The 16,509-nt window shown below is 44.0% G+C and overlaps 1 protein-coding gene across 1 annotated transcript in view; it reads left to right on the top strand.

The window, feature by feature from the left end:
- ARHGEF19 (Rho guanine nucleotide exchange factor 19) overlaps positions 1-16,509 on the top strand; it is a 49,065-nt gene that overhangs the window by 25,783 nt on the left and 6,773 nt on the right. Inside the window, exons 6-11 of the mRNA XM_033922404.1 lie at positions 4,112-4,359; positions 5,868-6,028; positions 8,161-8,313; positions 8,617-8,746; positions 11,918-11,992; positions 14,031-14,120. Of these exons, the coding sequence (XP_033778295.1) occupies positions 4,112-4,359; positions 5,868-6,028; positions 8,161-8,313; positions 8,617-8,746; positions 11,918-11,992; positions 14,031-14,120 (857 nt within the window). The remainder of the gene's footprint in view (positions 1-4,111; positions 4,360-5,867; positions 6,029-8,160; positions 8,314-8,616; positions 8,747-11,917; positions 11,993-14,030; positions 14,121-16,509) is intronic.

The following is a 16,509-nucleotide window of genomic DNA, read 5'->3' on the forward strand; positions in this document are numbered from 1 at the left end:
TCTCTATCATATCGCCCCTGAGCCATCTCTTCTCCAAGCTGAAAAGCCCTAGCCACTTTAACCTCTCCTCATAGGGAAGTCACACCATCCCTTTTATCATTTTTATTGCCCTTCTCTGTACCTCTTCTAATTCCGCGATATCTTTTTTTGAGATACGGCAACCAGAATTGCACACAATATTCAAGGTGCGGCCTTAGTATAGAGCGATACAAGGGCATTCTAGCATTTTCCTCTTTGTTTTCCATTCTATTTGCTTTCTTAGCAGCCACCACATATTGAGCTGAGGGTATCAACGTATCCTCAACAATGACACCTAGATCCTTTTCCTGGTCAGTGACTCCTAACACAGAATCCAGCATCGCATAGCTATAGTTTGGGTTTCTCTTTCCCACATGTATCACTTTGCACTTGCTCACATTAAATGTCATCTGCCATTTTGACACCCAGTTTCACAAAGTCCTCTTGCAATTTTTCACAATCCTCTTGCGATTTAACAACTTTGCATCATCAGCAAATTTAATTATGTCACTAATTATTCCCAGCTTTAGATCATTGATAAATATGTTAAAAAGCAGCGGTCCCAGCACAGACTCCTGGGACACCCCACTATTTACCATTCCAAACACCTAGGGGATGTACTCATTTGTTCCCTACTCCAAAGGAATTAAATATCAATTAAATTTTATACTATAATCCCACTATTTACCCTTCTCTATTGAGCATATTGACCATTTACACCTACTCTCTGTTTTCTGTCTTTCAACCAGTTCTCGATCCATAAAAGGACATTACCTCCATGACTTTCTAATTTCCTCTGGAGTCTTTCATGAAGTACTTTGTCAAATGCCTTTTGAAAATCCAAACATACAATATTAACATGTTCATTCACCCCTTCAAATAAATGCAGTAGATTGGTGAGGCAAGATTTCCCTTGACCAAAATCATGTTGGCTTTCTCTCATTAATCCATGCTTACGTATATGTTCTGTCATTTTGTTCTTTATAATAGTCTCTACCATCTTGCCTGACACCAACGTCAGACTCGCTGGTCTATAATTTCCCAGCTCACTTCTGGAACTCTTTTTAAAAATCGGTGTCATGTTGGCCACCCTCCAGACTTCCGATACTATGCTGGTTTTTAAAGAAAAATTACTAATAACTCTGCAAGTTAATTTTTCATTTCTATCAGCACTCTGGGATATATACTATCTGGGCCACATGATTTGCTACTGTTCAGTTTGTCAAATTGACCCATTACATCATCTAGTGTTACAGAGATTTGTACGAGTTTCTCTGATTGATTAGAATTAAATACAATTTCTGGCACCGGTATCCCCCCCACTTCTTCCTCAGTGATGACTGAGGCAAATAATTCATTTAATCTCTCTGTTATGTCCTTGTTTTCCCATATATCCCTCAGTTGTCTAGCAGTCTAACTGATCTTCTTCCTGCCTTCTTGCTTTTTAATATACCAAAAAAGTTTTAACTGTGTGTTTTTGCTTCCAGCACAATTTTCTTTTCGAGATCTCTCTTCGCCTTCCTTAGCACCTTGCATTTGACTTGACATTCCTTGTGTTGTTTACAGTTATTTTCAGTGTGATCCTTCTTCACTTTCTGAAGGATTCTCTTTTAGCTCTAATAGCTTCCTTTATCTCGCTTGTTAACCACGTTGGCTGCTGTTTAGTCTTCCTTCCTCCTTTTTAATACATGGAATATATCTATTCTGGGCTTCCAAGATGGAATTTTTAAATAACAACCACGCCTGTTGTATATTTTTGACCTTTGCAGTCCATAGGCCATTGTTGTGATGGACTTGGAGAAATCTACTGCTTAGTCCTAGGATAAAATCTATTATACTCTTCTGGGATCTTGTCAGGTACTTGTGACCTGGATTGGCCAGTGTTAGAAACAGGATACCGGACTTGATGGACCTTAAGCCTTGCCAAACTGGGATAGACTGATGTTCTTATGTCCCTCATTGACCTCTTGATGTAGCCAAGGATAGCCAGTGACTGAATAAAAGTTTTCTGTGAACACAGTAGTTTTGGACTCTCTCTCGTGCTTTGTTGCTGTTGTCTTGGGGTCTGTTGACATCATAGGATGCATTTCCTTTTTTTCCGAATGGTGAGCCATTGTAAGGAAAACAATATGGGCCAGATTTCTCTAAGAGGTACCTACTTACCTAAACGAGCTTTAATGAGCTCATAATTGAGAAAAAAAATTTAATTGGCCGATAGGCACCTACTTGATTTCTATGAAAGGTAGGCAACTATTGCATGGTGCCTAGTGCTCCCTAAGCCTATATGGTGTATATAGGGACAGAAAATAGGTGCTGATAGGTTCGATTTCTCAAAAGAAATTGGGCACCTGCAATTAGGCCAGTAAAACCCTGGTCTCCACTACTGGATACGATTCTGTAAACAGCACGTAAGCGTGATTGATATAGTCGGCACCTTTTTTTCAAGGCGCCATTTACAGAATCTGGACGTATAGGAAAAAGAAGTGATGAAAGTGAAAAGAAGCAGTCGGTAACCTAGTAAGTGAGTTTTGGACAGATTGAACAACATTTTTAGAAAGAAGGTAGAAATTGGAACGAAGACGTCCAGGTCGAGAGGCCTCAAGTTCTGCTGGTATTTTAAAACCGGATCTGCTCCTCTGGAACCTCTTCTAAAGCACAGACTGAACTGTTCTGGCTATGTGGAACAGGAGATCTGTACATGTAAATCACTAGAGAATGACACGGGGACAAGTTTTTCCCCATCCCCAAAAGAACTCAATTTCCCTGTCCCCACAAATTCTGTCCCTGTGCCTGCCCCATTCCAGCAATCTCTGCCTTAACCACACAAGCCCCGAACACTTATGATTTTAAAGTGTTTGAGGTTTGTGCAGATGAGGACGGAGCTTGCAGGAACGGGGCAGGGACAGGAGCTGCCTGAATTTAGGTGACAAAACCGTCTATAAAAATGCTATTCTGTAACTGCAAATGATGCCTATTCTGCAGGGGACACTCCTGTGGATTTACGCAAGTGTAGATTAGTCTTTTTATCAGCTACAACAGTGTCTCACAAACTTTGTCAAGCCACGGCACACTAAACGTGGTTGCCCTGGGTCGAGGCATCAGGAAGTGGGGGGCATTGACACGATGACGTCATGTGCACGGGCGAAGGCCCTCCAGACTGGTCCTGAGCCGCCAGTGGCGAGGCGGGGGTGTTGCTGGAAGGGAAGGCGCGTGGAGAGATGGAGAGGTGCTGGTGCCGGATGACTGCCTACCGGATGTGCTTCTCGCCGCAAGAGGTACATCCTTTAGGCAGTGCGCCGACTCCTCTCCTCCTCCCCAGTATCTTGCGGCACACCTGAAATCTCGGCCAGCGCACTAGTGGGCCGCAGTACACAGTTTGTGATACGCTAATCTACAAGTCCTTCAGTGGTCCTGTAGTTTCAGTGGCGTAGCTAGGGAGGTTGGCGTCTGGGGCGAGGGCAACCAGCCTTGCCGCCTCATGCACCCCCTTCTATGTACCACCATGTCACATGCCCCTGCCCTGTGCCACCCCCGCATACCTCTTGAAATAGAGTGCTGGCGCGAGCAGCATCTTCCACCTACTGCTCGCCCCAGCCTCGGCTCCCTTCTGACATCACATCTTGGTCCCATAACCAGGAAGTGATGTCAAAAGGGAGCCGAGGCTGAGGCGAGCAACGAGTGGAGATATATGGTAGGGCCTGGAGAGGTGCCAGCATCCCCACGAAGACAGCGCCTGGGGCAGTCTGCCTCCTTACTACACTACTGTGTAGTTACACCAGCTCTATGGCTGGCAGAAATGATCTGACCTGAAATAAAAGCACGGTGTGGACCTATTACGCTAGTATTTCGTAAAGAAAAATAGGTACCTCAACTAGGCATCTTTTGCTCCTAAAGTAAGGTACCTCTTTAAGGAATTACCTTCCGCACATACAGTGCCATGGAAAAGTTTGATAATAGGGGAGGCCACTAACCATCTATGCTCTTTTCAAGATTGGCCTCGGAATGAGTGGTGGATATGGGAATCAGGCCATGCATCTCTAAGCTTGTCCTGTGCTCATAAATAATTCTGTCCCCCTTTCTGCTGTCTTCACAGCGGTCCTATATCAGGAGTATAGTGATGTGGCCATTAACCGAGAGATCCAGCGGCAGAAGCGGGAGGACACTCTGGTGGAAGATGACGACATCATTGTGCCCCACAAAGCCAACCTCTCCCCTACTAGTTCATTCCGCTCACAGTGTTCCCCCCGGGGTTCCACGTTTTCCCTCTGGCAGGACATCCCCGACGTCAGGGGCAGCGGGATGCTTGGGACACTCAGCACCCAGGAGCGTAAGCTGCAGGAGGTGAGGAAGTGCTCCCTGCCAGGGCCCTCGATTTTCAACTTCCTACCCTCTCCTACCTAAGCCCAAGAGCTGATCTACAGAAATGGCAAATGGGAATTTCAAACAGCAGGCAGTGTAAAATGTACTGTCTAGGGCAGTAAAGGCATTTATTTTTCATGGAGAAATGGAACAAAGTCTCTGCTGGCTAGACCTGAAAAGTCATGTAGAGACATAAGGAACTATGGAGTGGATAGAGAAGAGGGCTGGTGAGTTCACATCAGTATCTTAAATGATATACAGTATAGTAAATAAGCAGAGTAACACAATCAGGGTACAGGGGGGAGGGATCACACTTAGGCCTTCCCTCCCCCCCAACATGGTCTGACAATGTAAACAAATAGTACATTGTTTCTGAATCTGTCCTCTTTAAAGGTGCAGAAGTTTACAGACATAGAAACATGATGGCAGATAAAGGTCAAATGGCCCATCCAATCTGCCCATCCGCAGTAATCATTATCTCTTCCTCTGTCTAAGAGATCCCATGTGCTTATCCCTGGCTTTCTTGAATTCAGACACAATCTCTGTCTCCACCACCTCTTCTGGGAGACTGTTCCATGCATCTACCACCCTTTCTGTAGAAAAGTATTTCCTCAGATTACTCTTAACTTCATCCTATGCCCTCTCATTGCAGAGTTTTCTTTCAAATGAAAGAGACTCGACTCATACACATTTATATTACGTCTCTATCATATCTCCCCTCTCCTGCCTTTCCTCCAAAGTATACAGATTGAGATCTTTAAGTCTGTCCCTGTATGCCTTATGACGAAGCCCACACACCATTTTAGTAGTCTTCCTCTGGACAAACTCCATCCTTTTTATATCTTTTTGAAGGTGCGGCCTTCACAATATTCTAAATGAGGTCTCACCAGAGTCTTATACAGGGGCATCAATACCTCCTTTTTCCTACTGCACATACCTCTCCCTATGCAACCTAGCATCCTTCTAGCTTTCGCCGTCACCTTTTCAACCTGTTTAGCCACCTTAAGATCATCACATACAATCCCACCCAAGTCCCGCTCTTCTGTTGTGCATATAAGTTCTTCACCCGGCCTAAACTGTACTGTTCCTTCAGGTTTTTGCAGCCCAAATTCATGACCTTGCATTTCTTAGCATTAAATTTTAGCTGCCAAATTTTAGACCAACCTCATGCTCAGGCCTACTTTTTGCTCAAGTCCACTCCTACTGAAAATCCCCTTTAAACGTTAAGATCTGGGTGAGAGTCTCCTGCTTTGAGAATCCATCTTGTACTCTACGGGCCAAGAATGGGAACCTTGGCTGCTCTGGTTCAGGGATCCTGCGTTTGGTACAATATTAGAGGTTGGAAGATAACATGCTGGGATTCACCTAGAGTTCTAGGGGACTGAGAGATAGCAGGGAGCTATGGGGGGATGTCTGCTATGCTTATAGAACAGAAAAGGGTTGAGGAAAAGCGTACCAGCATCTCGGCTGATCTTGTGATTTCTGTGCAGGCCAAGTTTGAGCTGATAACCTCCGAAGCCTCATACATACGCAGCCTGTCCATCGCCGTGGAACACTTCCTGAACTCCTCGGAGCTGAACGAGTGCCTGGGGGCACAGGAGAAGCAGTGGCTGTTCTCCAAACTCCCAGAGGTGAAGAACGTCAGTGACCGGTGAGATACAGCGACCTCCTGCCTCTCCATTCCCCCCCCCACTGGGCTTGATGGACCATTGGTCTGACTAAGTGAGGCTGTTCTTATGTGATGGTGCCACTCGCCAGCAGAAACTTCAGAGACAGCACTCTCTAGATGTCTCTTTCCAAAGTCCTGACATGTGGGCGTGGAGGAGTGGCCTAGTGGTTGAAGCCCAGCTCAAATCCCACCACTGCTTCTTTTGCTCTCGAGCAAGTCATGTAACCAGTGGCATAGCGAGGGCGAGAGGCACCCAAGGAGGTGGCCCTCCTCCCCCGCCCTCGTCTCCGTGCCTCCCCCTTCCCTTCCATTGTACCTCTAGTTGAAGTTGTTGCTCATGGCGGTCAACACTGTTGGCTCTCCCTCTGACGTCACTTCCTGTGTGTGGCACCCAGAAGTCATATCAGCAGGTGAGCATGTTGTTGACTGCTGTGAACAACAACTTCAATTAGAAGGGATGGGGGAAGGGATGGGGGCACACGCATGGATGGGAGGAATGGGAAGAGGCGGGTGGGCATGTTTGTCCCATTTTTTTCTTAAAATCGAGCACATTGTTGGTCTCAATTACCTGAAGTGGAAGATCATTCCAACGATCAACCACCCTTTCGGTGAAGAAATACTTCCTGGGAGATTTCATGGTGACATCAGGAAGTATTTCTTCACCGAAAGGGTGATTGATCGTTGGAATGATCTTCCACTTCAGGTAGTTGAGGCCAACAACGTGCTCCATTTTAAGAAAAAATGAGACAAACATGTTGGGTCACTTTGAGGGAGTGTTTAGGGGGGAGGGTTATTCAAGTGGGCAGACTTGTTGGGTCGATGACCCTTTTCTGCCGTCATTCTCTGTTTCTATGTAACCCTCCATTGCTTTAGCTAGAAACTTACCAGCTGATGCTCAGCTGGAAGCAGCCGCTATTCTTTTGTCATCAGGAGCTAAATTAGATCTGGATATTCAGTGCCAGGCCTTGTGTGGGACTGGCATTGAATAACCAGGAATGAACGGATGCTGTTTTCAGTACATAAGAAACCCAAGGAGTAGCAACATTCCATGATACCGATACAGGGCAAGTAGTGGCTTCCCCCATGTCTTTCTCAATAACAGACTATGGACTTTTCCTCCAGGAACTTGTCCGAACCTTTCTTAAAACCAGCTACGCTATCCGCTCTTACCACATCCTCTGGGGGAGCAAGATATCTCCTTTGGAATAAAAGTAGGCTGCCAAAATGTCAGCTATTGATTGACGATCGCTGGGTGTGAGGATTGAGTAAGTTTGCTTACTGGTGTAGTTTGCAGATTTAATCAGTCTTGAAAAATGTTTTCTTTTCCTATCATGCAGCTGGTTCAAATACAGTAAAAACATTGAACAGTTTTGCAAGCTTAGATGCCTAAGGGGTCTTTTGCTTTTTTCATAATTGCTCTTCACGTCTAGTCTGATGTTTATGTAATAATCTCAAACCATGTCAAAACCAAGGTTGATGACGCTGGGTCTGGTTTATAACTTATTTCAGTGGAGCTATTGAGTCCACGGCCTCATGTAGAGTCTCAAAGTTGCAAGTGGTCATCTAAAGAAACTGACTGAAAGGTTGGTGGGAATTTTTCTGAAAGTGAAGGAACAGTTATTTTATCTATACAATGTAGATGTCTGGTCCAGTCACCAGAAGAGTTAGGAACTTGGGGCTTTATGGTAGCTAATATCGAGAAGAAAAGTAAAAAAAGTGATCAGATCACAAAACTGGGAAATAACTGAACTTAGATGAATGGAATGATGAAGAAAGATCTAAAGTGTGACTTGCAGAGTGTGAAGGAGCCTGTATATATTGCCTAAGGTGAAGATAATTTAAGTGGCAGAAAGTAGCTGGCTTTGGGGTGATTGGGTTATCTACCTGTGAATTAGGCTCCCATGATAAAGTTGGGGGAGTTTCAAACTCTAGTAGATTAGCAGTTTGATACATCAGTTCCCATTCGTTCTGCCTTGATGATGGAGGACAGTAAAAAAGAAATACCGGTACATAAAGCATAAGATAAGAGATTATTTTGATCGACAGGAGTTCCAGGTACGAGAGATCGTGCTGCTGGGCCACTCTCTGAATATGTCTTTGGTTTCTGCCTTCAGGTTTCTGTTGGATCTGGAGGACAGACTTGAGGAGGACATCCTGCACTTTGACGTTTGTGACATTGTACTCCAGCACTGCCCTGAATTTCGAAGGGTCTACTTGCCCTATGTCACCAACCAGGCCTACCAGGAGCAGACCTATCAACGCTTGCTGTATGTTTACAGAATGTGTCCGTTCATGCTCATTCATCCAGACAATATTCTTTCAACATCATCTCAAGGGTATCTGACACCCTAAGTGAGCCTTCAGCTGTGCGTTCTCTCCCCCCATCTCCCCTCCCCACTTCTCCTCCCCAAGGTGTTGATCATCTCTTCTCCAACTAAGAGTGTTCAGCAGATCCCCTTTCCTAATTCCCTTCCCCAAGGCTTCCTTTCCCTCCCACCTCCAGAATCCTTGGACCTTCCCCCTTCAAAATAGTCTCTATTTTGCTGTACATATCCATCTTTTCCTTTCAGCTTGGAAAACCCAAAGTTCCCAAGTATCTTAGCCAGGCTGGAAGAAGACCAGGTGTGTCAGCGTCTGCCGCTCACGTCGTTCCTAATTTTGCCCTTTCAGAGGATCATGAGGCTCAAAATGCTTGTTGAGGTAGAGCCACTTTTAATGTCGCATGTTTTACAATGTTAATGCTAAATAGTGCAATCCAACACCAAAAAAACGCATGTGTATGGAGGTCAATATTCAAATTGATTTTTAAGAGGGCAGGGGAGGTTCCTTGTCTAGTTTAAATCACCTGTGTGGGGCTAGCTGGGCTCGTAAGCAGGTAATGTCACTGAAACCCCCCCTGTAGGCAGTTCAGGGGTGGAGTTGACACATAACCGATATGCAACACTTAACCAGATAAGATAACCAGATGTATTGGCCTCATAAAACAGTCCTAGCTTTGTCTGGTTTCACCCGAATGGTTAAAGGCTGAATATCGATGTTTAACCTGATAAGTGCCAGTTGCTCATGCATGCCCGCAATTCAATTGCTGGTGCCTGGACGTGACCTGCCATTGACAAAGCTGACGGCAATTAAAAAGTTGCTCGCTGTTGCCAACTGAATATTCATCCCATAAAGACTAGAAAATAATCCTAACAAACAAATTCTCATAACAAAATGAGTTATAAACTTTTATAATGAGGACAAACTTACAGGCTCCCATCATAATCCAGGGACCATCTTCAACCTGTGACTGACAGTCATTTTGGAAGGGCTGTTTGTGTTTGAGATGTGAAAAAACTGGTACTTATCTTGCATAAACATCATCAGCGGCTAAGAAAGCAAAGAGAATGTTAGGAATGATCAGGAAAGGAACGGAAAACAAAGATGAAAATGTTATAACACTCTTGTATTGCTCTATGGTGCACTTCAGGTCACCATATCTCAAAAAAGATATCGCGGAATTAGAAAATGGACAAGAAGGGCGATAAAAATGATAAAAGGAATTTATAAATTAAAAAAAAAAAACCTGGCCCGCCTACTCCATAGGGCTTTAAACTAGGTAAGTTGGGAGAGGGTACATACTTATATCCCAGAGCAGTAAGAAACCACCCTGAGGAGGCTAGTCGCACTACTGAGTCTAAGGTAGGTACCAATGATATCCACGATATTTCAGGGAGAGTTATTAATAATAATTTAGGAGCCACACTAACTCATAAGGGAATCTCTTCACAGATATGGAAGGCTATGTATGTATGACATGTACATGTTTCGGCCAACAGGCCTGCCTCAGGAGTCTTAAAAGTCACGAATGATGATATTCACAGTATGCTGCCATTCAAATAGATTTGACCAAGGACCTGCCAAAAAAGAAGTGTCATATCACGTATGAACGCTTCCAACTCTTACCGAGCGTATCGCTACTGAAAAAAAGGAACTGTGTGCCATCTAAGATTTCAGGTGCGCTGCGAGTCACCAGAGAGGAGGAGAGACGTTGATATCGGCTGACATACCTCTTGCAGTGAGAGGCCCATCCTGTAGGCAGGCAGCCGGCACCTGGACCTCATCTTTCTGCGCCTCTTCCCTTCCAGCACCCTCCACTGGCGGCTCAGGGTCCATCTGGAGTCACATTGACGTCCGCGCACTTCCGGATGTCGTGAGCTGCGGCCACCACGTGTATTGTGTCCCAGCTTGACAAAGTTTGAGAGACACTGCCTTACATAATTTCAAAATGTTTTACAATTGTTCAAAGTTCATACTAACCGAGTCACCCATTCTGGTCCTATGGGCAGCTTGGCATTTAAGGGGGCGGGTGGGCTCCAGAAAAAGTAGGATGGATTGAGATATCTTTGGTTTTACTTCTATTGCTTTCAATGGAAGTAAAACCCGGATGTCTCAATCCATCCTCCTTTTCCTGGAGTCATATGGTAACCCTAGTTTAATAAGGTTTTTGAAAATATCTGAGTATAATGGTTTCAAAATGTCCTCCTTCAACCTTGACACATTCATGAAGTCTTTGATGGTGCTGAGCTGTTGGATCAATGAATGCTGGGGTTTCATTAATTAAGAGCTGAATGCGTTGGGCCTTCTTCCTGTTGAAAATTAAAATACTCCTGGCGCTTTGGTGCAGAAATGGGTCATTCTACAGTACGGAATGCACAACCTTTGGAACACTCCTGCCCCTCCCCCTTCCCTGGCCGTGGCCTCTTTTGAGTTGCACAGTAGGGTCTGTAGGCATGGAGAGTGTTGGATTCGGACGCAAGAAGTGACTTCCCCCAAGTCTGCCTCAACTTGTCCAAACTTTTCTTAAACCCCACTATACTAGCCATTATTATCACATAATCTAGAAACGAGTTCCAGATTTAACTATTCCTTGAGTGAAAAAAAATTTTCTCTTATGTCCATGTAATTTCATCGACTGTCCCCTTGTTTTTATATTTTTTGAAAGGGTGAAAAATGGATTCACTTTTATCCATTCTACACCTCTCCGGATTTTGTAGACTTCAGTCCTTTCTCCCCTCAGCCGCCTCTTTTCAAAGCTGAAGAGCCCCAACCTCTTTACCTTTCCTCCTTTATCATCTTGGTCGCTCTTTGTTCAACCTTTCTTTTTAGATATCTTGACCAGAATTGAACGCAAGGTGAGGTCGCATCATGAAGCGATACAGAGGCTTCACCACCCCTTTCTTCATAATTTTTCGCACCCCGTTTTCTGTCTCTGTACGTTACGTGGATAGTTTCAGCATATTGTTTATGATATTTTTCTTGGGTGCTAACCCCTGATGTACAAGTCTTCACACCCTTGAATTTCTTTTTTCACTGGGCACTGTATGTTTATATGCATATCTTGGTAGAAGGTTTTCCAAAATCTTCTGCTGCCGTATTTTGTATCTATTCCTTGAGAACAGAGACCCAGGATCTGTTGAGTTTGAGCTACATGCCTAATACCTCTGTCCACGTCCTAATCCTAGAGAGACCAAACCCAACACTGCTACAGTTCCAAAGATCTTTGCAGCCCAAATTTGAGTGGTCATAAATTCTCTAATGTCACTACATCCCCACAGATGGTCCTGTTCCATCACAAATATGTGTCTTGGACTGTCTTGTGTGTTCTGTTAACCTAGAGGAAAAGGTGGAAGGATTTAAGAGATGTGTGATCTGGATGGCAGACTTCATCTGTCCCTGTGGAATTTCACACAATGTCCATCTGTCTCTGTAGAAAGTTGGGGCATCTTTACTTCTCTCCCTGTAATGCCATCCTTACATTTCTGTAAAACGTCTGAAGTTTTTTTACGTCTGCAGAATATCCCAGTGTCTGTCATCTCTTTGTCCTTGTAGAACATCCTAAAGCAGACGGCACCAGGATCCGGGGATGAGGACACGGCCACCAGGGCATTCAATGAACTAAAGAAGGTGAGCACAGAAACAGCCACGTGTGCCTGGAGCTAGTAGCATAGTAGGGGGGGGAGACATAGGGGAGTGGTCTGCCCCAGGCGCTGTCAGCACTCACCTCCTCTCCACCCCCTCTCAAGTTTATTAAAATTTGTTGTGCACGCAATATCAAGTATTTCAATGCGTATTACAAGTTAAAAATAGGGGACAAATTATAAGACAATCAATTACCAAATTTAATTACCGATACAAAAGGAGAGGGAGATGAACTGCAATCATTAGAAAAAATAAAGAGACATTTATGGGGAGCACATCAGGAAGGGAACAAAGATAGAAGAAGAAAGAGGAAAAAGTTTGCGTCTTATAAATAAGGACTGATTGAGACTAAATATTAGGGTATAAAGTTTTAACTGGAAACGAGTTATCTCTGTCTCAAATGTGTCTTTATACCGGAAACTTTTTAAAGAACCTTTACATTTTTCTAATGAGGGTTCACCACGCAAATAATTTGGTAGATTGTTCCAGAGCTGAGGGGCTATAACCAAAAAGATGGTAGATCTCCTAGTACCTATTACTTTCAAGGAAGGGATAGTCCGAAGATGCTGTTCTGTTGATCTAAATGGGGTGTATGGTATCTCTTTCCCTGCCCCCCCCCCCCGCTACTGTGTGTGTGCCCCTTCCCTCCCCATACCTCTTTAATGTTCCCAGTGCGAGCAGCAACCCCAACCTGATGCTCACGCCAGCGTTGACTCTTCCTCTGACGTCATTTCCTGAGCAGCAGTTTGGGGTTGATGCTCACTCCGGGAGCATTTAAGAGATAAGGAGGAAGGGAAGAGGCGTGCAGGTGGCTGGTGGGGGTACAGAGAAGAGGGCAGGGGAGGGGCACTGCTGCCCTGGGTGCCTCTCACTCTCACTATGCCACTGCCTGGAGCACAGATTTTAGTAAAAAACTGGATTAGAAACTGGTTGAGTGGGAGGCACCAAAAGGTGGTGGTAAATGGACTTCGCTTTGAGGGAACAGATGCTACCAGTGGTGTACTGCAAGGATCTGTTCTTGGTCTGATTCTTTTAAATGTTTTTGTAAGTGATATTGCAGAAAGTTTGCCCCTCTGTGGCTGATAACAAAATCTGCAATAGGGTAAATCCCCCCCCTCCCCCCCGATGGTGTGGTAACATGAGGAGGGATCTTGTGAAGCCTGAAGAATTGTCCAGAAGTTGGAAGCTAAGATTTAATGCTAAAAAAGGTAGGATTATGCATTTGGGCTGCAAAAATTCAAGGGAGTGGTACAGTTAGGGGTTAAACATAAGAACATAAGAATTGCCATCACCGGATCACTGGATTTGGTCCATCAAGTCCGGCGATCCGCACATGTGGAGGCCCTGCCAGGTGTACACTTGGCGTAAATTAAGTCACCCATACTCCTCTATGCCTCTTATGTACACGACAGAAGAGTGGGACTTGGGTGGGATTGTAAATGATGATCTTAAGGTGGCCAAACAGGTTGAAAAGGTGATGGCAAAAGCTAGAAGGATGCTAGGTTTCATAGGGAGAGGTATGGCCAGTAGGAGAAAGGTGGTATTGATGCCTCTGTATAAGGCTCTGGTGAGACCTCATTTAGAATATCGTGTACAATTCTGGAGGCTGCATCTTCAAAAAGATATAAAAAGGAAGGAGTCGGTCCAGAGGAAGTCTACTAAAATGGTGTGTGGTCTACGTGAACAGACACAGATCTCAATCTGTATACTTTGGAGGAAATGCGGGAGAGGGGAGAAATGATAGAGATGTTTAAATATCTATGAGGCAAATCTCTTTCATTAGAAAGGAAGCTCTGGAATGAGGGGCATAGGGTGAAGGTGAGAGGGGACAGACTCAGAGGTAACCTGAGGAAATTCTTCAAAGAAAAGATAATGAATTAGTACAATGACCACCCGGTAATAATGGTAGAGATGAACACTATATCTGAATTTAAGAAAGCTTGGGGAGAGGAAGGGATAGATAGCATAGATGGGTCTTATGGTCTTTCTCTTCTGTCATTGTTTCTCCTCTCTTCTCGGGCAGCTTGTCAAGGAGTGTAACGCCAGTGTGCAGTCGATGAAAAGAACAGAGGAGCTCATCCATTTAAACAAGAAGATTCATTTTGAAAGTAAGGTGAGAAGAGGCTGATGGGCTGCTCTGCTCGCCGTCCTTAGCTCTAGTAAACACACATTTTCCTTATTTCAAACTAGAAACCACCTTGGGCTTTTCCTTTCTCTGGAAGAAATACTGCATGTACTTTTGAAGATATCATAAATGTTTACTCTTCCGACTCTAATTCTCCCTAGAACACTGAAGCATTTTGTGAACCATGTATATTCTTTTAGCTGGCTTGAGGGGGAGTTAATTTTCAGTCAGGACAAGTTAGCTGAATAAACCACTATTTACATGGTTAAAGGGTTTGGAAATTTCCCTCTTAAAACGTTCCTGGTAGCCTCCCCTCCCCCACCCCCCTTCATGAGATGCTGTTGCATTAGGAATTCCCCATAAGGGAAGAGAATATCTTTCTCCATTTAGGCAGGGGGAGCAATAATAATAATAACTTTATTTTTCTATACCGCCACCACCCAAAAAGTTCTAGGCGGTTCACAGTGATAATACAAAGCATTGAAGAAGGCACAGTACAATGTTCCATTTATAAAACTACAATAGAAAAACTATGACATGGTCTACAATCAAGTAACAAATTTTTTTGAACAAATGGGTCTTAAACTGATTTTCAGATCGTCTTGAACTTTACCTGTTTGATAGGCCAAAGATTGATCAAAGTGAATAAACCAGTACGCCGGGTAGACTTAGTAGGCCTATACAATTCAAAGCGAGAGAAAGGATAGGATGGAGCTAATCCAAAAAAACAATTTATAGCAGATAGAAGCAAATTTGAAAAGTATTCTTGCTTCCATTGGCCACCATTGCAGCTGGCGGTAATAAGGGCTAACATGTTCCTGTTTTTTCAGTCCAAAGATTAAACGGACGGCTGTATTTTGGATTAGCCTTAATCTTCCTAAGATAGTTTTATAAGATCCCAAATAGATTATATTACAATAATCTAGAAAGAGAGTCTGAGGGGAGGTTGAAGGGACATAGAGAGACAGAAGGTAGGTGTTGAGGTGGGCGAGGCACAAAGTCCAGGGTCCTGACTCATTGAATGTACCTCTGCTGTTGGGACCTGGCAAATTTGGCATTCTGTTACATGTGCTTTGAGCTTCCTGCAATAAAGTCAGTCAGATATTGAAAAGTACAGAATGACCCGGCTACAAAGTTGTACCCATCCCTGCCCTGTTCCCACAGCTCTGTCCTCATCTGCACAAACCTTGAACACTTATGATTTTATAGCTAAATTTTTTTAATTAAAATATAAAAAGAGACGGCATTCTGTACAACTGTTGTTTATAAATCACAAACAGAGCCTTCCATTTTGATCCAGCTTTAGTGTAACCTTCTCAGAGATTTAGTTGCCTGTGTTTACATCATCTGGGAAGGTAATTGGATTGTCTTTCAGAAGGGTGTAGAAGAGAATCTACACTTTGTAGTGGATGAACAGGAAAATAAGTGTCTAGTAAATGTCAGAAATGTTCCTTGATGCCAGCGACAATGAATGAATCAGTTGCAGTAACAGCAAGATGCCTGACCAGCTGGGCACGTGACGGAAGGATGTTGCAGGTGGTAGGAATCTGATCAGCAGACAAGACACAAATGATGTCATTTAGTTATTAAATTCAGTTGTCTAAGACTACTGCTACAACTATTTATTATTTTACATTATAATATTTATTATAATCAGTGTTATTCAGACTGCCAGGAATGGCTCCTGGTTGTCTAAATTGCACATAGCCGATACTTCCCAGTTACATAAAATATCCCTCTAGGTGTTGGCAGTGCCACTTTTTGGATGTGTCCCACCGACATTTTTATTGGTGCCCGATGTCCATGCAGAAAATGCTGTTTTACATGCTATAAAGGCTTACCAAGTGCAAATGCCCTCCATTATGGCGAGACCCTGCTCATTGGAGCTTACAATCTAATTAAGATAGACAGTGACTAATCCAGGTCACAAACTTCCCCAAAAGTAGATCGATTCCGTTCCTCTTATCGAGGGGAATGAAGCATGTGGTTACAGCTGAGAGGCAATGGAGCTGTTATGATGCACCTGAATATAGAGACAGCCAGAAGGAATAATTGGTCTGGGACTCGCTGTGTCCCACAAATGCCAAAGATGGGTGTGGATTAGGGAACTAAGGCCAGTGTCGGACAGATGAAGATCACGTCTGCGTATTGTATATCACTTTATTATCATCTGCTATGAGCGAGGGTGCTGAGTATCTTGAGGGGGTGGGGGAAACCTCTTAAGGTGGAGATTAGCAAGTTAACTCACCCTCTCCTTTGCTTAACGCATAGTGTGGGTTTTAGCACCAGCAGCGGCGGTAATTGCTCGCCTATCTTGAGACGATGAAACACAATATTTTCCTTGCCCAACTCTGTAGGTGAGAGGCGCCCTTGATAG

This window comes from Geotrypetes seraphini, chromosome 15 (genome assembly GCF_902459505.1).
Source record: "Geotrypetes seraphini chromosome 15, aGeoSer1.1, whole genome shotgun sequence".
Taxonomy (NCBI): Eukaryota; Metazoa; Chordata; class Amphibia; order Gymnophiona; family Dermophiidae; genus Geotrypetes; species Geotrypetes seraphini.